This window comes from Panthera onca, chromosome E2 (assembly GCF_046562875.1).
Source record: "Panthera onca isolate mPanOnc1 chromosome E2, mPanOnc1 haplotype 2, whole genome shotgun sequence".
In the NCBI taxonomy this organism is placed as follows: domain Eukaryota; kingdom Metazoa; phylum Chordata; class Mammalia; order Carnivora; family Felidae; genus Panthera; species Panthera onca.
Genome location: NC_138353.1, coordinates 11,743,131 through 11,770,543, shown reverse-complemented (window position 1 = coordinate 11,770,543; position 27,413 = coordinate 11,743,131). Strand labels below are relative to the sequence as shown.

The window sequence follows — 27,413 nt, the reverse complement described above, 5'->3', positions numbered from 1 at the left end:
AGTTTGCAAAAATTCGCTTTCTCAAGTATAAGCTTTACACTTAACGATGGGCACGTTTTTTTTTTTAGTTTTTTAATGTTTTTTCGTTTTTTTGAGAGAGACAGAGCGTGAGCAGGGGAGGGGCAGGGTGGGAGGGAGACGCAGAATCCGAGGCAGGCTCCAGGCTCTGGAGTGCGGGCGATTTGGCACGCCAAGCACAGGGGAACGACAGAGGGTGGTGGGAGGTCGCAGAGCCCACGCAGCGACAGACAGACCTGCTTCTGATTCCGTAGCACAGATGGGCCACTGACGGATTTTAATGAGAAAAACGGGAAAAGGGGTTCTGCGCTGTGGCAGTGAGGGAGCCAGGCCTCCTCGTGGAGACCCACCTGATACTATCCCTCCCGAAATGGCTCTGACGCTGGCCCTGAGCCCACCCTGCTCCTCCCCTAGGAGGCCTCTCCCTCCCAACTCCACTCCCCGCCCACACCTGCCAGTTGGAATTTAGCTGACACTTCATGGTTGAATGGGGAATGAAAGAATGAATGAATTAATTAATGAACGAATGAACGAACGAACAAACGAACGGACGGAGACCCACCTTTCCGCACCAAGCAGGAGGCACCCACGTCCGGAGTCCCAGAACACTGTCTCCCGTCCCTTATGGCCCTGACAGCACTGACCTTATCTCCCTGATTGGACCATAAACTCCCCCAAACACAACCACCAGGCCTGACACATCCCCCAGCACAGAGGGAATGGATGGACTTTTATTAAATTTCTTCCCCGTGCCAGGGACTTTATGTGCCTTGAATCATCTTACAACGTGGCGAGGAAGGAGGCATCACCACGGCTCCCTGGAGGAAGAAGCCAGCGCGTTCACGCGAAGCGACCTGCCCACAGCTGGGACGGCGAGAGCGCGCAGGTGGAGGGGTGAAGCCAGGGCGTGGAAGTCTGTGTACCTTCTAGACCCTGGGTTACCTGGGAAGGCAGCTTCACCACCCGCCTCTTGACAGTGTGAAAAATATGGGGGCGCCCGGGTGGCTCAGTCGGTTGAGCGTCCGACTTTGGCTCAGGTCATGATCCCTGGGTTCCTGGGTTCGAGCCCCGCGTCGGGCTCTGTGCTGACAGCTCAGAGCCTGGAGCCTGCTTTGGATTCTCTCTCTCTCTCTCTCTCTCTCTGCCCCTCCCCCATTCACACGTTCTCTCTCTCAAAAATAAACATTAAAAATATAAAAAAATATACCCCTTTATGGGAGTATTAACAAAACGACGTGGAGCGCCAGCAACCGGGTGCTCAGGAGCACTTTTAGGAGAGGTCGCTGGAGGGGGTGGTGACAGGCGAGGCAGTGATCACCAGGGGAAGGGCGGATGGACTGCCACTGGGGTAGGCCAGGAAGATCTGGACGGGGCTGTGGGCAGCATGGAAGGACTGGGATGCCAGACGGACCCGGGCAGCCGACAGCTACTAGGTGAAGCACCGACTATGTGCAGGGCACTGCACTGGGTCCCGGTGAACAAATAAAAGCCCCCACCTACGGGGTGGTGACCTGGGGTGGGGGTGGGAGGCAGCCAAGGAACACAGCAAGGTAGTAAACGATGCGGTCCTCAGCGAAGGGAGATGAGAAGTGTCGGGCTGGGGGGGGGGGGGGGGGGGCTCTCTCAGGAGGCGACACTCACACAATGACCCAAAAGAAGTGAGTCTGTGGGAGGGGCGTCTGGACAGAGCGAGCAGCCAGGCGGGAGCTGGGCTTGCCCCTGCCCAAGCAGGGGCCACGGGGTAGGTGTGGGGGACCAAAGAGCAGGGGAGGTATGCCCGGAGGAGGCCAGTGAGGAGAGGAGGTGAGGGCAGAAAGTAAACGCGGAGGGGACGGCACTTGGGAGTGGCGAGGACCCGGGTGGTGCCCTGCTTGCCACAGAGCAAAAAAGGGCTAAGACGTGACTTTGGGGTTTCACAGAATCCCTGTGGCTAAGAGTGGGGAAAAGAGGAGGGGGAACGAGGGCAGGAGCGAGCGGAGAGACGGGAGGCTTGACGGCCGGCCGTGACCCGGACCACAGATGAGAGTGCTCGGACCAGGGCACTCCTCATTTCTCGAAACTGCAACAGCCCAGATGGCCATCCGTGGGGGGACGGATATGCAAGCTGCAGGGTATCCTTGCAAAGGATTAGCACACAGCGAGAGAAAGGAACAAGCAGTTGGTAACGACATGGAGAGGTCTCACCGGTAATCATGCCGCACAAAGGAAGCCAGACAAAAGCAAAGAGGACCTGTTGCGTGATTCTATTCGCATACGAGACGGGAAAATGCAATCTAACCTCCAGAGACGCGAAGCTGACCAGTGGTAGCCTGGGGATGGGGCGGGGAGCAGGGAAAACAACGGGAGGTTCTGGAGAAAATGTGGAGCTAATGGCAACTTTGACAGACTGCATGGGGGTGTGCGGAGAGCGACAGGTGACCCTGTAGGGGCCCAGGGCAGGTGGCCCCAAAACGTGCCACTACGGCATATTGATTTGAAATGAAAGTTACTTAGGAGACGGCCCGTGCAGGAAGGACACTCAGACCCTCCTCTGTTCCCCTGAAAGCAGGAAATAAATGTCCCATGTGAAAGGTGCCCTTCCCTGTACCAGGGGGTAAAGAGATACCCTTATCACCAGGTATAAGAAATTCAGGGGCGAGAAGGCTGTATAAACAACCCTTGTCACTTTTCATTAATTTACCACCCCTAAATTCTAAGGAATTTAGAATTCCTTACTAAACTGAAGTTCCCAAAGTTAAGCTTTCTTTTTTTAAAAAAAAAAAAATTTCTTTTTAATTTTATTCGAGAGAAAGAGGCAGAGAATGAGCGGGAGGGGGCAGAGGGAGAGAGAGAACGCCAGGCAGGCTCTATGCGCAGCACGGAGCCTGAGGCAGGGCTCGATCCCACGACCCTGGGCATGTGACCTGAGCTGAAATCAAGAGTCGGATACTCGGGGCGCCTGGGTGGCTCAGTCGGTTGAGCTGAGCATCAAATTTCAGCGCAGGTCATCATCTCACAGTTCGTAGGTTCGAGCCCCGTGTCGGGCTCTGTGAGGACAGCTCAGAGCCTAGATCCTGCTTCGGATTCGGTGTCTCCCTCTCTCTCTGCCCCTTCCCCACTCACACTCTGTCTCTTTCTTTCTGTCAAAAAATAAACATTTAAAAAAAAAAGTCTGATACTCAACCAACTGAGCCACCCAGGCACCCCCCCCACCCCCCGCAAAGTTAAGCTTTATTTATCCTGCCAATTCCTTACAGATTCATTGCCTCTTTGTCTAAAAAGTATAACAACTGTCTGCCTTGGTCATTTCTTCAGGTCTCAACTTCATCACGGTGAAGTCGGGTGAGCCTCAGGGAGTTCATCTCCGTTCGAGCGGCCAAAAGTGTAAGCAGACAACCTGAGGGCTTTGAGCAGCCATGTTCTGGCCTTTGTGGAGACAGCTAGTCTAAGAGACAAGAATGAATCGAGGCAGAGAGGAAAAAAAAATTCCTGCGAGGCTGGAGCCTCTGGTGCTGGGTGCCCCCGAGCCACAGCCCCACTGCTATCTTGGAATCAGAACAAATTTCTCTGTTTCCTTAAACTACTTCAAGTTGGCTTCCCGCCCTGTGGACCCAAGAGAATCTCCAGAGACCTGCCTTGACAGGATGTACCCTGGACTGCCCCTCCTGACAGAGTGCTTTGTCATGCCTAGACTCAGCTGTAAATACCAGAAAACCCCCAAGTCAAACAGCCTAGACCAGACAGAAATTTAATTTGCTTTTACATAAATGGGGTCTGGAGATAGGGTGCCCAGGGCTAATGTGACACTTCATAATCGCGGGGACCCAGCCTCCTTTCATACTATTGCTATCATCTTCAGTATATAACTTGTGGCCCAAGATGGCTGCTGGAGCTCCAGCCATCATATCTACATTCCAGTCAGTGGTGAAAAGGAAGAAGGGGTTAGGAAAACTGTTTTTTAAGGGCAACGCCTGGAAGTCCCATACACCACTTTTACTTCTATTGGTCAAAATGTAATCACAGGGCCACAGCTCAGCAGAACACAGACAACGTCCTTCTTGCTGGGCTCCAAACGTGTCCAGTTACAATTTGTATTACTGAGGAAGGATAGGGGCACGAATATCAGAGGACTCTCTTCCAAAACCGTATTCCTTCTGCAGAGGTGGAGGGCATCCGGAACCTTCAGCCCCTGAGGCCCTCTAAATTGAGAAGTTTCCCGACAGATGTTTGGAGAACGGATTCCACCAAAAAGAAACCACCAGCAGTGGGCCAGTGGATGTAGCTCACCTGGGGCAGGTGGCAGCTGGGGAGCTCGCACAAGGCCAAGGATCCCCTGGCTAGGTCCTTCTCTCCTGTCTTGTTAATCTTCCGCTAGAGGCCAGCCTTGTCAGTTCCTCGAGAGAGAGGGAAACCACCCCAGCCCCACCCAGGGGCAAAGTCCCTTCCTGACTGGCCGGGAGCCTGCAACTAATCTATAATCCGGTCTCACCATGTGGCAGCCACGGTGAGGGTTTACCCGTGATCGCCAGGAGTTGTACGTGAGGTGGGGCCCTGATCTCCAGCACCCCCCCCCAGAGATGGAAGGCCCAGCCCCCAACCTGCGTGGATTAGCGCCCATGCCCTCACCCACAACGTACAGCGCTCACGCAGAGCACATCCAATGGAGCTCTGCAAGGCAGGGCCATCCTGGTCCACCCCTGCATGGGGTGAGAAGAGAGGGGGTGTAAGAACTAGATTGAGAACGTGTGTCCCCGCATCAGCTTCCGGAGAAGAGCGCAGTGAGGTGGCACAGGATGGGGTGGCATCATAACAAAAGCTGGACACGTCGCAGCCACAGTAACAGGGTCACGGCCAAGCGACAGGAAGAATCTGGTGGCAATGGGAGGATGGACTGGAGACGCAGGGACAGGAAGACGCGCTGGGGGCCTGAGCTTCTGGGAGAAGAACAGAGGGTGTCCTGACCCGTGGGGCACTCCTGGGACTATAAGCACTAACCAGTCCCTTGGCCACATTTGTTAGTGTTCTGACCAGTTCTCTACGGAAGAGGAATTGGGGGGGGTGGGGGGTGGGTAGAGAGTAGAAATCATCAGGTAGCTTTCGGACACCCAGAGAAAAGGGGAAGGGTGTTCCAGGCCAAGGGAACAGCAGGGGCAAAGGCAGGGCTGTACCCCTCTCGTGGTGTCCCTAAACCATCAGGCAGGCGCACGGCTAGAACTGCCTTTTGGAAGGCATCTTTGTAAAAGATTATGAAAGAGAGATCTCTCTCTCTCTCTCCCTCTCTTCTCTCTGCCCCTCTCCTACTTGCACTCTCTTCCTCAATCAATCAATCAACAAACAAACTTAAAAAGAAAGTAAAGCATCTCAGTAATTTTTTACGTTGACTATATATTGAAATGACAATGTTTGGGATACAACGCGTTAAATAAAATAGATTATTAAAATTAAGTCTGCCTGTTTCTTTTGTGGTTTTGATCCCAAATTTATTTAACTACGGAACCGTTTCTTTTTTTCAAGGGGGGGGACTCGTACTCTACGGAATTCCACTTCAGCACAGAGGATCAAGATGTATTTTTAGTTGTAAAAACTCCATGATTCAATTCGTAAATTTCTGAGGCAAGACCTTCATGGAAATAGTTTCTTACCAATGAGGCCTTCCTCGTTCTTTTTCAGAAGCAAGCTTCCCTCTTTCTGAGCACACACTTGCCATGACAACGTGATTTGGCAATGTGCCCGTCTCTAAGACTGTCGGGCTCTGCTGACTGCCCAAGTGTGTGCAGATTTTCAAAGTCCCCATAATCAGGGCCTGTTCTTTTCAAAAAACTGGTCTCCATACTGTCATCTTTACGTTTATGTCTGTACTTCAGCTCTGTTTTTTTGTTTTGTTTTGTTTTGAATTTTATCTATCTTTCCCCGAACTTCAAAGTTTGGTACGTGGCCCTTCTACCAACTTTCCCTGGCAGTTCTGGTCTGCTCTGATCTTTTTACAAACTCCATTGTTCCCACTTCATGATTTTTTTTTTAATTTATTTACTTTTGAGAGATAGAGTGTGAGCAGAGGAGGGGCAGAGAGAGAGGGAGACACAGAATCCCAAGCAGGCTCCAGGCTCTGAGCTGTCAGCACAGAGCCCGAGATGGGACTCGGACCCATGAACCGTGAGATCATGATCTGAGCCAAAGTTGGATGCTTAACCGACTGAGCCACCCAGGTGCCCCAATTATTACCACTTTAGAATCATCAGTGGAGGGGCGCCTAGGTGGCTCAGCCAGTTGGGACATCTGACTTCGGCTCAGGTCATGATCTCGCAGTTTGTGAGTTCGAGCCCCGCGTCGGGCTCTGTGCTGACAGCTCAGCGCCTGGAGCCTGTTTCAGATTCTGTGTCTCCCTCTCTCTCTGCCCCTCCCCCGCTCATTCTGTCTCTTTCAAAAATAAACATTAAAAAAAAATCATCCTTGGGGCTTCTGCCCCCCAAATGCACAAACCTTAGACCCACCCTTGAAAGATGATTTAGTGGGTCTAGTATGGAGCCCAGCTACCTGTACGTTCACAAAGCTCTGATGATTCTGATACCCAGGAGTGAAAATTAGCTCTCTGACGTATAATACACTGCTTATACCAATCAATTAGATATGTGCTCAGGGCTTCCTGTGGGTCCCTGCCTGGGGCTTTGGGATGCATGGCTGAACACAGCAGTACCCTTACTCTTGGTAGTCCAGAGTAGCTGCGGAGGCATTCCCTCAGCTAAACATGGTGGGCACCACGAAAGCAGAAATACAGCGCCAGGGGCGGGGGGGGGGGGGCGTCAGTGGAGCCTTATCAAAGGGGCTGTAGAGGAAGTTGAGGTAGATTTTGCCTGCTAAATAATTGGGGGGTTGTGGGCGTGGCCATATGGAGCACACGCCTCCACGTACCCTGGCAGAAAGTCACCATGGAAAGGTCAACAAAAGTCAGAATACAAAGGACTTCAAATACCAGGCAAAAGATGTCACCCGTTTCCTCTGGACAATAGAAAATAATTCAAGGAAGAAGCGGTCAATGGAGTTGTTGTTTTCTAGCATTGACTCATAGGCTAGAAGTCTCTAGGAGTATGAATCTCTGTGAGCACCCATACATTTTTCTGAAGTGTGTCACATACCCTAACGGTAACCCCAATCTACCCCCTAAGCCCTAAACCCTAACCCTCTGGAGAGGTCTTTGAACTGTACTATATCAAGCACATACCAGTCACCCTAACCCTCACCCTAGATCTGAGAAAGTGGGTTCCTAAACACACGATAAAAAAAATACACACACACACACACACACATATATGAGAAGCCTGGTTATTCTGAAAACCCCAAATATTTGAAAATTGGTAATATTTCTGGGGCACCTGGGTGGCTCAGTCGGTTAAGTGGCCGACACGTGGTTTCAGCTCAGGTCATGATCTTGCGGTTGATGAGGTCAAGCCCTGGATCCGGCTCCACGCTGACAGCTCAGAGCCTGCTTCGCATTCGCTGTCTCTGCCCCTCCCGCACTCGCCTCTCTCAAAATAAACTTGAAAACAAAAAAAAAAAGGAATTGGTAATGGTTCTGAAAATGGTGTGAGAGTAGAGATAAAAACACAAGAACCAATTGAATATCTATTTTAAAAGCATTTAGAGCCCCCAATCCCCTCCTTACTTCATCTTGGTGGATGCCTGCCAGGCCTGGGCTCACCCCAGCAGAAGTCTGAGGTTTTGTACATCGGAGCACGGGAGAGGGCTCAAACTACAGATGCCAGGCAAATACCCTTCTTTTAACCCTAACTCTAACCCTAGAAAAGACGGGGGAAGATGATGTGGTGTGTGTGTGTTTGTATATATATACACATATATATAAATATAAAAAAAAAAGAGAGGGAGGGAGGCAAACCATAAGAGACTCTTAAAAACTGAGAATAGGGGCGCCTGGGTGGCTCAGTCGGTTGAGCGTCCGACTTCGGCTCAGGTCACGATCTCGCGGTTCGTGAGTTTGAGCCCCGAGTCGGGCTCTGGGCTGATGGCTCAGAGCCTGGAGCCTGCTTCCGATTCTGTGTTTCCCTCTCTCTCTGCCCCTCCCCCGTTCATGCTCTGTCTCTCTCTGTCCCAAAAATAAAAAACGTTAAAAAAAAAAAATAAAAAAAAAAACAAAACTGAGAATAAACTGAGGGTTGATGGGGGTGGAAGGGAGGGGAGGGTGGCTGATGGGCACTGAGGAGGGCACCTGTTGGGATGAGCACTGGGTGTTGTATGGAAACCAATTTCACAATAAATTCCAAGTTAAAAAAATAAAAACAAGTATATATACACTCATATTTATATATTTATATATATATGTATATATACACATATATATGGAAACCAATTTCACAATAAATTTCACAATATACACATATATATATGGAAACCAATTTCACAATAAATTCCAACTTAAAAAAATAAAAATAAATATATATATACTCATATTTATATATTTATATATATGCATATATACACATATATATATATGGAAACCAATTTCACAATAAATTCCAAGTTAAAAAAATAAAAATATATATATACTCATATTTATATATTTATATACATATGTACATATACACATATATATGGAAACCAATTTCACAATAAATTTCACAATATACACGTGTATATATATGGAAACCAATTTCACAATAAATTCCAAGTTAAAAAAATAAAAATAAATATACTCATATTTATATATTTATATATATGTGTATATATACACACATATATGTGTATATATATAAATATAAGTATGTATATATGCAGGGTAAGCCAGCCATAAAAAAGAATGAAATCTTGCCATTTGTGACCACGTGGACAGAGCTAGAGAGTATTATGCTAAGTCAGAAAAAGACAAATACCATATTATTTCACTCCGATGTGGAACTTAAGAAAGAGAACAACTAGCAAAGAGAAATAAAAAGAAAGAGACAAAACAAGAAACAGACTCAACTATAGAAAACCGATGGTTACCAGAAGGGAGGTGTGGGGGGGGGGTGAGATAGGTGATGGAGATTAAGGAGGGCACTTGTCACGATCAGTGCCGGGTGATGTATGGAATTGTTGAATCACTATATTGCACACCTGAAACTAACATGACACTGTATGGTAACTAACGGGAACTTAAGTAAAAACTTAAAAAAAGCGTGTCAAGGCAATCCACTTTTGGTAAGGAACACTAAAATCAGTGACTCTCCAGATATATGAAGATATTATAGTCTCGCCTAGTTTCTCTTTAGTGAATAGCTCATAATACCCAAGTTTCAAGGAACAGTTTTCAAGGATTCTCACAACTCAATATATATTGGTTACATCTGGTTTCGATACAGCTACTAATCCGGGGCGCCTGGGTGGCTCAGTCGGTTAAGTGTCCGACTTCAGCTCAGGTCACGATCTCGTGGTCCGTGAGTTCGAGCCCCGCATCGGGCTCTGGGTTGATGGCTCAGAGCCTGGAGCCTGCTTCTGATTCTGATTCTGTGTCTCCCTCTCTCTCTGGCCCTCCCCCATTCATGCTCTGTCTCTGTCTCAAAAATAAATAAACGTTAAAAAAAAAAAAAATCAATACAGCTACTAATCCAAAGCCACCAAATGACGGCCACCTGAAATCAGTATTAAGTCAGCGGTGCCAAACAGGTGAAAATAACCTGTTATCCTGTCTTTCTGCTTTTTAACGTCACTGCTAGCAAATTTTAAAACACGTAGAGCTCACATTACGTTTCCATTTGGGTGTTGTTTCCCGCCCCCCAAGGACCGGAGCGTGGCTCTCAGTTCAGCCTAAGCGCACGTGTAAGGGACTGACTTTAAATCTCTGCGGGAGAGGGGGGACGGAGTATGATAAACCATAGTAAAAATTTAATTAGTAACGGACAGCATTGAAATTAGGTGTGCCCCCTACTCCAATACGTCTATACCACCTCGTTGCATCTGCCTGGTGTCCTCGTATCGGGGTGCATCGACCGCTGGGTAACAAACCGCTCGGAAAATCCGTGGCTTGCCAAGTTACGAGGACGCCTGTGTGTCAGCAGTTGGGGGGCCGCTTACCTGGACAGCGCTGACTCGGGGCCCTCTCGTGAGTTTTCGTGAGGATGAGGGGCGAAGCTGCAGTTAACTCAACCGAAGGCGTGTTTGGGGGTAAAAGACCCACTTTCAGGAGGGCTCATCCCCGTGGCTGTGGGCGGGAGGCGCCAGTCCCCGCCTCCCCAGTTAGATGTCTCCATGAGGCTGCTTTTCGGGGTTAGGGAAGGCGGCCAGAAGAGCATGAGGCTGGGGAGAGAGGCTGTGAACTGGGCTTGCAGCTCAGATGCTGCAAGGTTGGGAGACTGGCGGAGGCAGTTGGGGAGCCTCGGCGGCACCCACCACCCGGCGCCCTGGTTGCCAAACGAGCCCCAGCGCGGCGGGAATGCTCCTTTCCTCCTCCTCTGGGCCGGAGCTTCAAGACCGAAGCCGGCTCAGAAGGGACAAATCCTGATTGGCCAAAGGCTGAGCCAATCAGATGCTCCCATTCCCAGGACCGGTCATGTGACCTGGTTCTGGCCAATGCCGAGTGAGAGGAAGTCTGTCGGGGGGGCTGATGGGAAATATCTTACTGGCTCTTGAAGACACCTGGGAACGGTCTTCCGCTGACGTGGTTGGTGCACGTGGCGGTCATCTTGGTCTGCGTGGGGAGTTGGCCTTGTGGTTCAGTTCGCTGAGAGCCCGGAAGGGAGACGCAGAACCCGGGGTTTCAGGGCCATCGTTGACCCACCGTGTTAACCAGCCCGGGAACTGCGCCGCCATTGGAATGCCCGCTACATCCAGTAGTGCGTGTCCGAGTTTCCAACCGTTTTGGGTTGGGGCACCCGACTTCTGCGGCCAGAAGCATCCAAACTGATGTTTTTGAAGGCTGGTTTTCTCACATGATCGTAGCCCAGGCTCGGTGGAGCAGGGGACAGCGCGAGGAGCAGGGGCACAGGTGGTGAGATGGAATGTCCATGGAAATGTTTTAAAATACAAGATGGACATTTAAGGGGAAGAAGCCCACCCCCCACCCCCAGTAAGGTTTGAGCACTGGAGTTGTCGTCATTGTAGACTCCTCAACTTTGCAAGAAGACAAGAATTTTTCAAACGCAGCCCCCTGAGAGGGGAGGCAGTTGTGAAGATGTAGATATTTTCCAAAATTTGGGCTTGTGGAATATCACCATTAACCTCCAAACGGGATATAAAGTGACAGGCTAGCAAGTCCAAAAGATGGCTCAGGTTCAAAGCCGGCCTGGAACAACTCAAGCCAAAATTTTTATTTTTCTGTCCTGCTTTGTTTCTTTACCTTGGTGGGTGAAAAACGTTGCACGCCTTGTGTGTATTTATTAACAGTCCTATTATTCACAGCTTTCCACAGTGGCAGTAACCTAGCCAACGGTGTATCTGAGGCACGATTATTGCTAATGGAAAACTTTCCCCCTAAATCCTAGCACTCACTTCCTTTGCATCGTGAAAGTCTGAGACCTTGCCTGGAAACTCTTGACTGTTCTGACTGCGGGTAACAAAGACCTCAGGAATGCGAGAAAGAGAAAATATTCCGACTTCTCCTGCACCTTCAAGAAAGCAGAGCCTCCCTCCCTCCCTCATGAAACCGTCCTTGTGAATGTATTTCTGACAAAGGAGTCTTATTTATAAGACCCCTAGACTTCAGAGACTGGTGTGGCTTCATCCTCCGACAGCCACCTGTCCCCTCCCGTATTAGTTTGCTAGAGCTCCCACGACACAATATTACCGGATATACTTGGTGGCTTAAACATCAGAAATCTTTTTTCTCAGGCTGGAAGTCCAAGATCAGTACTGGCAGCGTTGGTCTCTCCTGAAGCCCCTCTTTGGCTGGTAGATAGGCAACACCTCGCTGCGTCCTCACACGGCCTTTGCCCGGTGTGCACATATCCCTGGTGTTGTCTGGTCTTCTTACGAGGGCTCCAATCCTATCGGATTAGGGCTCCACCCTCATGACCCCAGTTAAAATTAATCGCCTCTTTCAAGGTCCTGTCTTCCATATGGTCGCATTGGAATTTGGGGGTTCAACATAGGAATGGGGGGGCAGGGACCACAAGTTGGTCCCTAACACCTCCCAAATCTGGACCGGTTGTCTTAACTAATGACCTGCTGCCCTTGCTAGTACGACCTACGCCGACGCTCTCTTTTCCTGAAAGGTGCAAAGACTTGGGAATTTTCATTGTCACGTCTCTCTTCCGCCACCCTCGTGGAGCTAAAAAAAAAAAAAAAAGGAACATCATAACGCTGCTTGCCCTGTTTATTGAAACAAACAGTGTTGTGTCACTTGAATTCGTGTTTCCCTCCTACCCTTCTGTGGGCTGTGACGGAAACGGGAACGTGAGAAAATTGCTTTCACGTGGGAAAGGCTAATGCATCTTATTTTCTTTTTCTTTTATTTTAGAGAGAGAAAGAGCGAGCAGAGGAGGAGCAGGGGGAGGAGGGAGAGCACCCTGAGCAGGCTCCACGCGCAGCTCAGATCCCACAACCCCCAGATCACGATGTGAGCCGAAATCAAGAGTCAGATGCTCGACCGACTGAGCCCCCCCAGATGCCCCCGCAACCTGGACTTTCTAAACGTTGGGAGACTGGGTCTGGTGCTGCGACATTCTTGTGCATCTGATTTCAGATTGGGTTGGTTCCCACTCTGAGAGGCTCAAGGAGACAGACCCACCCCAGGGGAAGACAGCTGGGTGCTCTCTGATGGGAAGGAAAAGGAAGCCGATTCTATCAGCGCCCCCCCCCAGCTCCCCCCAGTTCTGAAGCCACAGAACTGACCCGCTGGAGGAGCTGCTACCTCCCCCAGCATAGAAATGTGGGAACTCACATTTCTACTCCGCTACCGGACTTGTCGGCTCCAGAACCAGACCACGCTTGCTAGATGCACACAGATAAGAGCCCCTCCAAATGCACGAAGCCAGTTGCTGCTGATGCCCCAGAAAAAGACACAGCCTCTACCTGACGGTGCTTGTCGAAATCCGTGGCAGAAACATAAGCATGGCCACCATTTCACTTCCCCTTTCCGGATCTCATGCAGTGGGTCAGACTGGCAGAGCCCTGGCTTCGAGGGAAGCGAGGCAGCGTGGTTTTAGCTTCCCAGCCTCGGTAGCACGGAAAGGCAGATCGGAAGAAGGAAGGCTTGAGCGAATGAATCCACAATCTAAAACCCCTGGGACATTTTGTCTGCAGCCTCCGACACCCAGGGGGAAACCCGTATCTGGTCTTTTCCTGCCTGCTTTGCAGGAAAAGCTCCAGATACTCTCCGGTGTCTTTGCATCCTCTTTTCTACTGGCAACTGGAGGGGAGACTTAAAATCAGTTAAGCATCCGACTTCGGCTCAGGTCATGATCTCACGGCTCATGGGTTCAAGCCCCGCGTCAGGCTCTGTGCCGACAGCTCAGAGCCTAGAGCCTGCTTCGGATTCTGTGTCTCTCTCTCTCTGTCCCTCCCCTGTTGGTGCTCTCTCTCTCAAAAATAAATAACCATTTAAAAATAAAATCAAATAAAAAACGGAGGGATTGGGTCCAAACCACACAAAGCTCCGTTTCCTCTCCCAGGCTCATCAGCCTAACAGGGACGGGAGGACAAAAGCCGGAGCCTTATACCAACTCCAGGTTTCTAACTGGGGCTCTACTGGCATTTTAGGCGACACGAGTCTCTGCCATAAAGGACAGTGCCGCATATTCTTGCAGGCTGTTTAGTCCGGTACGCGTCAACACCCTTCTGTCCTCAGGCCCTGTGACGACCCAAAGGTAGGCAGATATTTCCAAACCCCCTGGAAGGAGCTCGGGTTGCCTCTGAACAGTCCTTCCATGGAAACACAAAACATATGGAGTAAGACGTCCCCCCACCATCCAACCCTAGCCCCTGGCAGGACGGGGGGGGCTCTTGGCACACACAACACAGAACACACAACAGGAGAGGCGAATGATGTCACAAGGGCTCAAGAAGCCGGAAAACAGGACCTTTGTGTCTCAGGGAACTCACTGTCCAAGGATGGGAGGAAGTGAGACCGGCTTGGGGTGAGTGTGACTTAGGAGAGTCTGGCCTTGGACAACTTATTTAACCACATAAGTTGTATCTCTGTTTCCCTGTGGGAAGAAACGGAAAGAATATCTAACACCTATGGATGTTAGGAGGCCCAAAGGTGTATATAAGGTTTAAGATCATGGGCTCCAGAGTCCGGAGCCTGGGTCTGCCCAGCCATCTACGAGCTGCGCGGCCCCGGATAAGTCGGCTACGCTCTCTGTGCCTCGCTTTCCTTCTCTGTACCGGGAGAGTGGCGACACCTGCCCGTACTGTGCCCCACTCAGAGTCAAGTTCTCGGTAAATGCTGGAAATTATCGTGACTGTCTCCTCCGAGTGGGACTTGTTTTTTTGTTTTTTTGTTTTTTTTTTAACTCTAGACATTATTCAGATTTCACCAACATTTCCACTAATGTCCTTCTTCTGTTCCCGGGATCCGATCCCAGATCCCACATTCATTTAGTTCTCACATCTCCTGAGTCTCCTTTGCGAACAAGTTCTCGGCTGTGGCCACTGGAAGGAATGCAGGCTGTTTTGTAGAATGTCCCTCAATTTAGGTTTGGCTAAGTGTTTCTCCTACTTAGACTGGGGCGCTGGGTTTTGGGGAGAGAAATTCCATAAAGGTGAATTGCCACCTTCTCCTTCTTCTCGTCCTCCTCCTCTGCCGTTGTCGTCGTCATCTTCTCCTTCTCCTTCTCCTTGTCGGTTACACTTCAGTCACGTGTCCAGCCCTCCCCCAGTCACCGTGGTTGGAGGATGAAGTGCTCTGATTGACGACACCCGGGCTTCCTCTCCCCGGAACCAGGAGAAGGCTGGTTTTCAAAGGAAACTCCAGGCGCTATTACCCTGAAAGCTGGACAAGCTGAAACCACAGACTCCTCATCCACAGATGGCTATTAACTGTGTTGCAAATATTTGCTCATCACACATTGGTAGTCCCCTGGCCTGGCTAATTACCCCAGCAGGCCTTCACAAAAACCATGAAAAAAAGGCAGTATGGCCAATGCCCATAAAGATATAACCAAGTCACCTGATAATGACTCTTTTTAAAGACCTGGGAGTGAAACTTTGCCCCAGCGTAGAATCTGGACCTCTCGGGGAGGGAAAGGCACGAGCTGCTGAGTCAGATCTGAGTTCAAATTCCAACACACCCGTTACACTCATTCACTAAAAAAATCCAGACAAATTCAGACAAAATCCCTACCCTCCTGACATTCTACACCAGAAGGCATGGGAGAGGGGAGACGGGAGATAAATGAGTGGGCAAACGCTGGAAAGAAAATAAAACAGGGCACCTTGCTGGCAAGAAGCGGAGGCCAGACTTGCAGCAGGCATGTGGGAGGGTCCTTTTGAGGGGTTCATATTTGATTTAAGATGGGAACAATAAGATACAGTCAGATATGAACTGATCTGTGTAAGGCGCTAAGAAAAGGGAGCGGCTAGTGCTAAGGCCCTGAGGTGGCCCCGTCCGAGAACCGACAGACGCCATGTTGCATAGCTGTGTCAGGCTGGGTGGGTTACTTAGCCTCTGTGCGCCCCTGGAAAGTGAGGATGCTCACACTGAGCCCTCGAGGTTGCTCATGAGGATTCAGGCAGACAAGAAGCCTTAAAGGGCAAGTGCTGTGCCCGCCATATGGTACGTGTTCAGTAAACACCAGCTATTAGTTTGAGTGATACAAGTATTAAGGAGAAAAGAATGGGTCAAAAACTTGAGAGAAAGGAGCTTTTGTGGCTTATCCTTCCAGAAGCCAAAATTCCGGATGTCGTATGAGCAAGGCCCCGAGAAAGGGCTTCCCAGCATGCCCCCAGGACATCCTGGATACCAACAGCAATACTTAGCATTATTATAACAGCTACTGCCAATTCATTGAACACCTACTATATGCCAGGCACTCTGTGGGGTATCTGATGTCCATTGGCCCCACCGACTCTGAGGCCCCTCGATGATCAACATCCCCATTTCAGAGAGGAGAAAAGTGGAGGCTCGGGGCTGATGGTCCCGGAGGCTGGAGCAAAGTCAGGAGGCAAGCAAGAGCCCCCCCCCCCCCTCCTCCCCACTACTTCTTACCTGATGACCTTTAGCCATTTCTCTCCTCTGATGTGAAGTAACAGAGGCGGGACAATCCTGCCCCACCCTTCATCTTCATCATTCTCCCAGGGTTGGGGGGGGGGGGGAGGGTGCGCAGAGAGGGAGGGGAACAAAGCCCCAGAGCCCCTTCTCCCAGAATCCTGCCCCTGCGTGCTCCCCACCCACCACCACCACTAACCCAGTGCTAGCGAAGGGCACAGGGCACGATCTGGGAGGTGAATTTCCAGCCCAACGCGGGAGCCCGGGGAAGGGGGCGGGGCTGTGGCCAGGACGGGGGCGGGACCAAGGCTGAGAACTTAACCGCCTGTCTGTCTAGGGAGGCCGCACTCCAGACGGGGCGACCTCCCCTCTGCGGCCGCCAGACAGAACACGGCATGAGGTGTCTTCTGGACGGAGGCCCCAGCCACAGCCCTGCCTGGAAGAGGCTGCTTCTAACAGGTGCGAAAGGACGGTGGCTTCACCCAAGGGTTGGGGACAGAGAGAGGACACTCCCAGGGAGAGTCTCCAAAGACGAGGGCCCAGGCCTGAAGCTGGGGAGGGGGTGGCCAGGGAAGGACCTCCCAAAGCTGTCAGAATCAAAATGAGAGCTCAGAAAAAATGTGGCACCTGTTATGCAAATCGCATCCCTGTGCCATGTGATTCGTAAAAGGAGAAGAATGCAAATTGTTTCCCTAGAGATAGAAAAGCACCCTGAGGGGCCTGGGTGGCTCCTTAGGTTAAGCATCTGACTTTGGCTCAGGTCATGATCTCAAGGTTCCTGGGTTCGAGCACCCATCAGGCTCCACACCGATTGTCTCTCTCTCCCTCTCTCTGCCCCTCCCCCACTTGTGCTATCTTTCTCTCTCAAAAATAACAGGAAGGAAGGAAGAAGGAAGGAAAGAAAGAAGGAAGGAAGGAAGGAAAGAAGGAAAGAAAGAAAGAAAAAGCGACACCTAGGTCCTTGAGTAGAACACTTTATTCCTGTCACTTTGCAGCAAAGAGCAAGGCCTCACTCCATCTATTGAGGTCCCTGCCCAGACACTGTAGTATCTATTACCAAGCATGCCTGAGGGTCAGGGAAGGCTCCAGAAGAGGGGTACCTGAGCAGAAACTGGAATCACCGCTAGATAAAGAGTTAGGGGGAACAGCATTCTAGGAAGGGAGACCAGCACGTGCAAAGGCCCGGAGGCCCGAGCCACTGCCCAGAGTTCAGTCTCTCCGATGCAGAGAATGAGGGAAGATGGCAACAGGGGCACGGAGGTGTAGGAGGGTGCCAGGCGAGGGTATCAGCACTGTGTCCTGAGGGCGCTGGGGAGCCATGGAAGGCTTGCGAGCAGGGGAACAGAAAAGTCCTACCAGCAGCCGACTCAGACATAAAATCAGTGGAGGTACAAAGCAGGCAGTAGGCCCATCACCCACCCAGAAGGCGCTATAGTGGGACAACTCCCGGCTGGCCACTTATGACCTTGGGTCTGAGACCGAAGCTCACGGTGTCTCAGTTTCCCTGCCAGTAAAACAGACTAGTGCTGACCTCAGAGCTGTTGAGGGGACCGGTGAGGAAATGGCTGGGAGAATCTGGCCCGGGCCCTGGCACTGTGGGCCCGGGCCCTGGCTGACCTCTCACAGCCGCTTACGGAGCACAGCATTGTGTTTCCCATGATGCTGCCCGAGGAGTTGTTCCAACCCTTGCCATCACTTCTCATTCAGGAAGAGAGCTGATGCTTTCATCTGTGTTCTGTAAGGGGGCATTTTGGATCCTTAAAAGGTTCCCACTCATTATACTGCTTTTTAAAATTGTTTTTAACATTTATTTATTTTTGAGAGACAGAGCATGAGCAGGGGAGGGACAGAGAGAGAGGGAGACACAATCCAAAGCGGCTCCAGGCTCTGAGCCGTCAGCACACAGCCCGACGTGAGGCTCGAACTCACGAACCATGAGATCATAACCTGAGCCAAAGTCAGTCACTTAACCAACTGAGCCACCCAGGTGCCCCATGCTGGCAGTCCAGTCCTGGAGCCTGCATTCTGGGGTGTGTGTGTGTGTGTGTGTGTGTGTGTAAGACTGCTGAGAACATAGTTTATGCTCTCTTATTTCCTTTATTCAAATTTTACTTAATTTTGTTGAATGGGTTATACATTCCCATGGTTCAAATCTCAAAGATATATAAAAGGGATATAAAAGGTCGCCCTCCCCCCTGCCGGCACACACAGGTGGCCACTGTCTTTGTGCATCCTTCCAGAGTTTCTCTATATGTTTATAAGAAATGCAAATATTACAGATTTACTTTTCTCCCGTTTTTACACCAAAGTTAGCGTACCGTAAGAACCGTCCAGCCGCCTGCCTTTCTATCTTAACTGCTTACTTTGGCGATCTCTCCCTCTTAGTTCACGGCATTCCGGAGACCTTCCCCACCTTTTCGTACAGCTGTCTTGTTCCGCTGTGTGAATGGAGCATAATTTATTAAATCGGTTCCCTATGGACAGCCACTTGGATATTTCCAATCTTTAGCCATTAAAACTAAGATGTGGCAAATGACCCTGCCCAGAAGTCATTTTATACTGGGAAAGGTTAATCCATAGAACACATTCCCTGATCTTTAATTTCAGGGTCAAAGGATATGGGAATTTTCAATCTGAAAAGCCCATGTCCTCCGCACGGGGTTGTATGAGCCACACAGAAGATGTTCTTTCCCATTGCCCTCAGCCTCATCAACATGACACATCATCGACCTTTTGGATCTTTGCCAACCTGATCGGTGAAAAGTGTTACCTCCGTGTGTTTTAATTTGCGTTTCTCTTACTATGAACACGGCTGAATGTTTTCCCTAGGTCAAGAGACATTTGAATTTTCTCTCCTATGGATTTGCCTGCCCACATCCTTTGTATATGCTTCCGTTGGGTTGCTGATATTTTCTCTTATTGAGATCTCGGAGCTTTTTATATATTAGTGAAATGAGCTCTTGGTCTGTGAGACCCATTGCAAATAATTTTTCCCGGTATGTCTCCCTCTCTCTCTCACCTTACCCCCCCTTTTTCCTCTCTCTCTCTCTCTCTCTCTCAAAAATAAATGAACATTAAAAAGAAGAACGTTGAGGGGCACCTGGGTGGCTCAGTCGGTTAAGCGTCCATCTTCGACTCAGGTTGTGAGCTCGTGGTTCGTGGGTTCGAGCCCCGCGTCGGGCTCTGGGCTGCCAGCTCGGAGCCTGGAGCCTGCTTCGGATCCTGCGTCTCCCTCTCTCTCTGCCTCTCCCCCGCTCATGCTCTGTCTCTCTCTGTCTCAAAAATAAAGATAAACATTTAAAAAATTTTTTTTCTTTAAAAAGAAGATTGTCGACTGCCTGTGGATCACAGCCCTGCTGTGTACCACCTAGGACATCCTGGACAATGGTCTCCAGTTCTCTGAGCTTCCATTTCCTCACTCCTACTGGGGGTGTGGCAGTTGTGTTACTCAGGGTTGAGGCGGGAAGATGGTCTTCTCAAAAGGAGTAATGGGCGAGGAGGTTAGTAAAGGGAGGATCTGCGGAGGTAGAAGCAGGGTAAAGGCAACCCCTCCTGGGATCGTGCAGCACCCTGAGGCTGGCCACAGCAGAAGCTGTTACCTCCCGTGTGCTAGGAGCCGCGAGAAGACCAGCAGACCCCAAGACCCAAAGAGAGTGGCGCATAGACAGGGCCACACAACGGCAGCCTTAGTGGAGGGACACAGCCGCCCCACGTCCACGGAGCAGGGAGGGAGCCGTCACTCGCACCAGCAGAGGCCAACCAGAAGCAAAAGACAAGGGGACCCAACGAGGCAGCTCAGGGGAGTCAGCCTCTCGGGGAGCAGAGCAGGGCAGAGAAGGGGAGACAGCAGATCTGCACGGTTACCCTGGGTGATGTGCGCTTTGCAGGGGTCGACGGAAGGAGTAAGTGAGATAGTACGTGTTCGGCGCTCAGAACAGTATCTGGCTTATAGGAGGTGCTCAGCGAACGTTCCCTTCCGTTCCGACATCGTCCCTATCATCATCACAGTTATCAGCTCTCAGCGTGCCACACTCACTGTCGCCAGCTCAGGAAGGGTTACCCGCTGGGGCAGCATCTCGCCCTTGGTCCCATTTGCCCCCTCTGCTCTCTCCTGTCTCTTCCCCCCCCCCCCCCTCCAAGGTATCCTGATGGCATCCTGCACCTGCTCTGTCTCCTTGGAGCCGCCCTCCTCTGCGTCTCCAGAGCCCTTGACCGCAGGAGCCCGTGCCCCCCTGCCCGTCCCCGGAAGCCTCAATGGAGCTCTCTCCACTTCTTGGTTCCGAGAGCACAAGACCCAGCCGGAAACCACGCTCTTCCCCCGCGAGGGCCTCCCGGGGCCCGGCCACACCAGCGGCCAGGAGACGCGGGACACCCAAGACGACCTGATCATCAGACACGTGACAGCTGAGGACACAGTGCTGGAAGCCGGCAGAGGACGCAGGCGTGCGACAGAGCAGCTTCTAGGCAAGGGTGAGTGGGCCCCGAGAGGGACCGAGTTCTCAGGCAGCGAGAACAGCCTGGGCAAGGCTGGAGGGGTAAAGAGAGATCTGGAAAGCCTGTGGAATCGTGAGCCGAGCCGCGTAGAGGGCATGGGCCCTGTGAGGCCGCTGGCTTTTCCGTGTGGCTAGGGGGGAGGCAGAGAGAGCGGGCGGTCCACGGGGCTGACCGTGCAGGGCCCTGTAAGGCCTCACACAGAAGCTCGGACTTCCTTCCACTCAGCAAAACACTTAACCAATGCTGATTGTTACGCACATGTCCAATCCTTTTTTAGTGCCTTCTCTGTCCTGGGTGATGCTGGGCACCAGCAATGGCGTAACGGCAGGGGCGCCCGGGTGGCTCAGTCGGTTGGTTAAGCGTCCGACTTCGGCTCAGGTCACGATCTCGCGGCTCGTGAGTTCGAGCCCCGCGTCAGGCTCCGTGCTGAGAGCTCAGAGCCTGGAGCCTGTGTCTCCCTCTCTCTCGGCCCCTCCCCTGCTCAGCCTCCGTGTGTCTCTCTCTCTCTCAAAAAGTGAATAAACATTAAACAATTTAAAAAAAAAAAAAAAAGAATGGTGCTTGGCTCCTGGTAAGAGCCACACCCAGGCGGCTGTTACATTGATTCTTGTCTCTTACACCCGATGGGCTCTTTCTCCTCCTGCAAGGCTTAGCTCAGACACCACCTCCTCCAGGAAGCCTTCCATGAGTTCTTTGGTTGAGCTGACGTTCTTTTCACTTTACCATATCGCACTGATATTGGAAAGCAGCTCAGCGTGGAGGCTCCCCGTACTCACCACGACATCAGACTTGCCGGGTTCAGACACTAGCTGTGCCTCTCTCTCTCTGACCGTGAAGCCTGGGCCTAAGAACCCCTGGACCTCGAGTCTTTGACCCGGAAAAAATACGGAAAGAAAACTATCGTGAAGATCACATGCGCCCCATCTCTGCAAAGAGCAATTCGCGGCAGCCGGTGGCACAGGCCCCAGGCCTTGGAGGCCTCCTCGACTCCTCACTCTCTCTCTCTCCGAGGCATCAGCAAATCCTGTGGGCTCTGCTTTCAAACGAATCCAGAATCCAGCCACTCCTCCCAGCTCCTTGGCCTCACCCCGGTCCAGCTGAGGGCGGGGGAGCTGGGATATTTATATACCGGCTGCCCCCGGGTATGTCCATTTCCCAACACTTTGGCCTGCTTTCTCCTCGGGCGCAGCGGGCCCTGGCAGCCACAGGGAAAGCGCTCGGGCGACAGGTGCCTTACTGGCAGTGGGAAGTGGTGAGGGCGAGGGGCTGGGGGGTGGGGACCCACAGGTCTGCTACTCGCTATGTCTGGAGCGACGCTGGGCACAGATCAGGAACTCCAAACACATTTATTGACGGATGAATGAATGAATGGATGGATGGATGGATGGATGCCTCTGTGTGGACAAAAGAAATGCTCAGCCTCTCTGAGGGGTCTCCACCCACGTGGCCTTGCTCTCTGTTTGCACAGCCAGCTCCAGAGGGGTGATGCTGTTGACCTTCCCCAGTGCCGTCCAGGGCGTTATCCAGAGTGACCTCAACTACTCAGTGATCCTGGAGTGTTTGGCCTCTCACATCACCCCCACACCCGTGCTGCACTGGACCCTCGACGGGGAGCCCTACGACACTGGGAATATGCTGATCATCCGGAGGCTGTCCTGGGGGCATCTGGGCACCTATGTGTGCACAGCCAAGAACAGCCAGGGAGAGTATCCCTCCAATCCTGTGACGATCTCGCTGCCACGTGAGTCCCCCCCCCCCCCCCCCGCTCCCATCCCCACCCCAGACTTCTGCACCCTTGCTGGTCTGTGGCCAGCTGTCCTGGCTCCCTGGAGCCAACCACAGAGCAGTCCACTCGGAGACCCTTCGTAGCCAAGGTGTCATCCTGTCCCCCCATCTTGCCCGGCAGAGTGGGGATCATTAGCCCATTTTACAGAAGAAAGAGATGAGCTCTTAGCAAAAGCTCAGCTCAGGATCTGGAGCCAGCCGTCTGGGTCCCGACTCCGACTGTTTGCTGGCTGTGTGAGCCTGACCTCTCGGAGTCTGAGCCCACACCCGTGACAAAATGCAGGTGACGATGAGTGGTCCCGAGCGGGGGCTTTGGCATTTGGATCCTGGCTCCCCCTCTTCCAGCTGTGTGACTCTGGACCAGTGCCTTGACTTCTCTGGGCCTCAGGGTCCTCGTCTGCAAATTGAGAAAACGCCAGTGCCCGCCCCAAAGCGTGCTTGTGAGCTTTCAGCGAGGACGCAGGTGAACAGCCCAAAATAACAGCGGGCGCTCGGTAAACACGAGCTAATATCATTGCTACAACTAGCGTTGTCCATGTTATTAACTTCGTGACTGTTACCGTACGTGGACCCCCACCCCCCGGGCAGGTCTCCCTTTGCTCCTGTGTATGACGGGGTGACTTGTAAATGTCTGCAAGACTGTTTTCAGGGCCAGAAATAACACGTGAATGAGACCAGCAGAACATCTGTTAGAGACGGGTGGTTTAGCGCCTGGCCGGCTCAGTCGGTGGAGCATGTGACTCCTGATCGTTAAGAGTCAGGAGTTCAAGTCCCAAGCTGGGGGCGGAGCCCACTTCAAAAAGAAAAAAAAAAAAAAAAAAAAAAGCAGGTGCTTTAAATAGCCGCGATCCTCATGAACATTCTTTTTCATGCATTTATGCACGGAGGACACGTGGCTCCGGGTGAGCTAGAATGAAACAGAGGCAGGGAAGGTACTTAGGCATCAGGATCCGCACGAGCAAAGGTCCAGAGCACGGAAAGGGCGGGGGCTGGAAAGCCTGGCTTGGCGGGGTCCCAGCCACCTCTTCCTTCCCAGCTTCCCAGGGTCCAGTAGGAGCTTCAGGATTTGGTTTTGGGGTGATTCGTTGGGAGAAAAAAAGTTTAAATCTTAGAGCAGCCGGTGACTCTGCTACGCTCACTGAGAATGACGACACTTCCAAGACCCCCTTAGTCATTCATCAGCTTTTCAGGAGATGTTTATTGGCCCGCCTACTATGTGACTGGCCCGTGCTGGGTGGTGCTGGGGACATTCTGGTGATGGAGACAGCCCTGGCCCTTTCCCCAGACAGTAATGTTTGAGCGCGGGGAGGTGGGGGGGAGGAGGGGACAGACCAGTGGGAGGCAGCCCTGTCCACAGACAGTAGTGACCAGAGTGGGCAAGGCTGGGGTGGGGGAGCCAAGGGATGTGGGACCCAAGGGGGCACCTGATCCAGCAAGGGGGTCAGGGAGGGCTTCCTGGAGGAGGGGACAACTGAGCTGGTATCCAGGCCAAGGTGGGGGGAAGGGATGTGGGACCCAAGGGGGCACCTGATCCAGCAAGGGGGTCAGGGAGGGCTTCCCGGAGGAGGGGACAACTGAGCTGGTACTAGGATACATAGGAATCATCCAGGCCAAGGTGGTGGGTGGGTGGACTAGCATTCTAGGGTCACAAAGGCCTGGAAGTAGGAGAGAGAGGTGAGCTCGGAAAATTGGGCAGAGTCCAATGAGACCGGGTTATAAAGGTGGAGGGGAGAGAGAGATGAGGTTCGCCAGCTGGCACGGCCTCGAAGGCCAAAATGAGAGACGCTTGCTCCCTGGGAAGCCACAGCAAGGTTCTGAGCAGGGGAGGAACAGGGTCACATTTGAGCTTTCCACAGACCCTCTGGCCCCCGTGTGGCCGGGAGGTCGGGGGGAGGGGAGAGACAGAGGCAGAAGAGACAGAGGGAGGCCGGGGTGGAGACCGGAGGGTGGGAAGGAGGGGGCAGACTGAAGACACACTCAGGGGGTGACATGGTGGGAGGCAGGGGTGTGCAGTCTCACCCTTTCTTGGTCCCCAGAAGACAACGTGGAACCCACAGAGGCTGAGCCCATCGAGCCAGACCCCGTTCTGTCCGTGTCAGGGGGAGCTGCCGTCGCCCTCCTGGTGGCTGCAAATGTGGGGGCCATGATGCTGATAGGAGGTGTGGGCTTCACCATCGTCCAGAGCCTAAGGTATGTCCTGTCCTCACCCCCGTCCGCCTCCTGATGTCCACTCGGCCCCCCACGAGACACAGAGCTCACTCTGCAGCCAGACAGAAGCCCAACCGATAGCCTCGTCCCAAGAAGCTTTAGACTCAGGATTCTGAGCCCTGATGCACCCGCCCGAGGTGACCCCCAGGGAACAAAGAGACAGAAGACGATTCTGGAGCTGGTCTGCCTTGATAAGGCCAGGAAGCGAGGCCAGGGTGGGGAGGGGGCGCAATTGAACTAAGTGAAGGCCTCCCTGAGAAACTGACATCTGAGCAAAGACACTGAGCAAAGGAGGGATGGCTCAGGGGATGTCTGGCAGAAGGGCATACAGCCGCCTGTACAAAGGCCCTGAGGCAGGACTTGCCCGGCAGGTTCCAGCAACAGCAAAGAGGCCAGCATGGCTGGAGTGGTGTGAGAAAGGAGAAGTAGGGAAGAGAGGGGAAGAAGAGAGGGGAGAAGAGAGGGGAAGGGGGGTGGAGGTGGACAGGCGGTATAAGGTCTTGTGGGCCATGCAAGGACTTGGCTTTTGTCCTTAGTGACCTGAGAGCAATGGAGGGTTTCGAGCAAAGAGGGACAGGATCTGACTTACGTCTGACTCGCATTCTAATCCTAGATGTGTTAGCTATGATCCCAATACTGTAATATCTTACGGTTACGTGCTTGCTAAACGTGATTCTATTTCGTTTCCACAAGAGCTCGGCGGATGGGGTTGGGGGTCACGGATAGGAAAGAAGATCTTGTGTGTGTCAAAGAGGAAACCCAGGCTCGGGGAGGAGTGGCTGGGCCCAGACCCCGCAGCCGGAGAGGAGGGGTTCGAACCCAGAACCCTGCCTCACTCCTAGTTCTCGCCCTACCCTACCCCGCCTCTTTTCCCGCCACAACAGTACAAGCCTCCGTTGCTTGTGCACTGCGAGCTGACGTGGTTTGCAAAGGCCTTGTGGATCAGCTGGGAGAGGCTGGGGCCAGGTCTCCAGTCCGCGAGTCCCAGGCAGGGGTGGGGGAGGGCCAGGCTGCTCCCTGAGCCCCTGCATCATGCTCACCTGTCAGCTCATCCTGCGTAAGCCCCGGGAGCCTTCAAGTCCCAGCTACTCTGAGGGATGGGTACAATCTTGGCCTCGTTTTCCAAATGAGTAAACCAAAGCTCAGAGAAACTCCTCGGCTGGCCCAAGGACGCACAGCTGACAGATGGCTGACTCTGAACCAAACCCAGATCCAAATCCAAAACCACGTTCTTAGAGGATGAGAGATCCAGTCCCTGCTCCCCCGTGAGTGGGCGGGAGGAGTCACTTCCCGTCCCCCTACCATTTTGGCCCAGACCTATGATGGCAAAACACTGCTGACGTCAGCCAGAAGGAACCAGCCTTTTCCAAAACAGCTTCAGCCTTAGAGATGAGGTCGTGAGGACAAGCATGGCTGTCCTGACCCTCTTGGTGGGGAGGGGCAGTCCTCGGAAAAGAGGGGTATGGACTGAGGGGAAGCCCCACACCCGTCGACCGCACCCACCCAGGGCAAGAGAGACCCCTGCCGCTTGTCGCTAAGGCCGCGGGCCCCAAAGCCAGGCTACTTGGGTGCATCCCAGCTCTGCCATTCGTCCGCTAGCTTGCGGAACTTTGAGCGGGTCCTTTAACCACCTCTGTAAAACAAGGACAGTGGTAATAGCTACCTCAGAGGGGAAGTGTGTGGGTTACGCGAGGCAGGAGGACCAAAGCACTGCAGATCGTGCCTGGTGCGTGGTAAACCTTCAATAAATGTCAGCCACGTTGATGGCGATGACGGTGACGACTTCTCGCTCTCCGTCGTAGGATTCACCGGCGAAGACTGCGGATGTGCTGCTAAAGTGGGCACCTGTCTGTCAGCCTAAGAGGTGATGCCAGGAAGGCGGCAAGAGCATCCCGGGGCTGGGGAAAAGAGGAAGTTACTGGGGGCTCCAGTCGAGACCCCCTCCCTCCTGACCATTTGCCCGTGGGATGTTCTCGTCTCGTTGAGAGTCCCGGGGACCGCTTTTCTCCTCTCTCTCCAATTACCAGCCTCCCATCTGCCCAGCTCACCAACCCCTGGGAAGCCACCTACACAAGTAGCCTGTATTTCCTAAAATTCGTGGGCTGTCAGCGAAAGATCCTCACTTAAGTGGCTCAATAAAAACAAAAGGACGAGGGGCGCCTGGGTGGCTCAGTCGGTTAAGCGTCCGACTTCGGCTCAGGTCATGATCTCATGGTCTGTGAGTTCGAGCCCCGCGTCGGGCTCTGTGCTGATGGCTCAGAGCCTGGAGCCTGTTTCGGATTCTGTGTCTCCCTCTCTCTCTGACCCTCCCCCGTTCATGCTCTGTCTCTCTCTGTCTCAAAAATAAATAAACGTTAAAAAAAAAATTTAAAAAAAAAAAGGACGAATTTACTATAAGGATCCAAGATTTCCACACACACACGCACACACACAAAAAAATCCAAAGGTGTATCAGTTAGCACTTGCTGTGTAACAAACTACTCCCCCCCCCCGCCCCCGCTAAAATTTAATGGCTTGAAACAACAGCCATGGGTTTAGCTTACAATGTTGAGGGTTATCAGTTTGGGCTGGGCTCAGCTGGGCGGGTCTTCTGGTCTCTGCTGGGCCCACTCCCACTTCTGTGGTGAGGCGGCAGTTACCCAGGGGCTATCTGGACTAGGACAGTCGTCTGGGACAACTAACCTGTCCTCCACATCATCTATCATCCTGTAGCAGGCAGACCCAAGCTTGTTCACATGCCAGAGGCAGGATTCCAGGAGGGAGACAGAGGCACAATGCCTCTTAGGCCCGGAATGAA

At 52.3% G+C, this 27,413-nt stretch overlaps 1 protein-coding gene and 1 long non-coding RNA gene across 5 annotated transcripts in view; one reads left to right on the top strand and one right to left on the bottom strand.

Annotated features, from left to right (window-relative positions):
• Positions 1–16,278, bottom strand: part of LOC144614723 (uncharacterized) — a 37,721-nt gene extending 21,443 nt beyond the window's left edge. For 2 of the 3 annotated variants that reach the window (XR_013552757.2, XR_013552758.2), the window contains exon 1: positions 16,130–16,278. This is a non-coding gene — a long non-coding RNA (uncharacterized LOC144614723). Of the gene's footprint in view, positions 1–4,284; positions 6,028–16,129 lie in introns of those variants that run through there. The other variant, XR_013552759.2, reaches the window with a different exon arrangement.
• Positions 15,930–26,773, top strand: IGSF23 (immunoglobulin superfamily member 23). Of its 2 annotated transcripts, XM_060651397.3 has the most exons (6): positions 15,941–16,085; positions 16,467–16,588; positions 20,270–20,599; positions 22,092–22,364; positions 24,445–24,598; positions 26,419–26,773. In XM_060651397.3, the coding sequence occupies exons 2-6, from the start codon at positions 16,525–16,527 to the stop codon at positions 26,450–26,452; spliced, it is 855 nt and encodes a 284-aa protein (XP_060507380.3). In that variant the 5' UTR covers positions 15,941–16,085; positions 16,467–16,524; the 3' UTR covers positions 26,453–26,773. The 2 variants fall into 2 exon arrangements, with proteins under 2 accessions (XP_060507382.3, XP_060507380.3); XM_060651399.3 differs by lacking the exons at positions 24,445–24,598; positions 26,419–26,773 and adding an exon at positions 22,692–22,931 and having other exon boundaries at positions 15,930–16,085.
• The last annotated feature ends 640 nt before the right edge of the window (positions 26,774–27,413 follow it).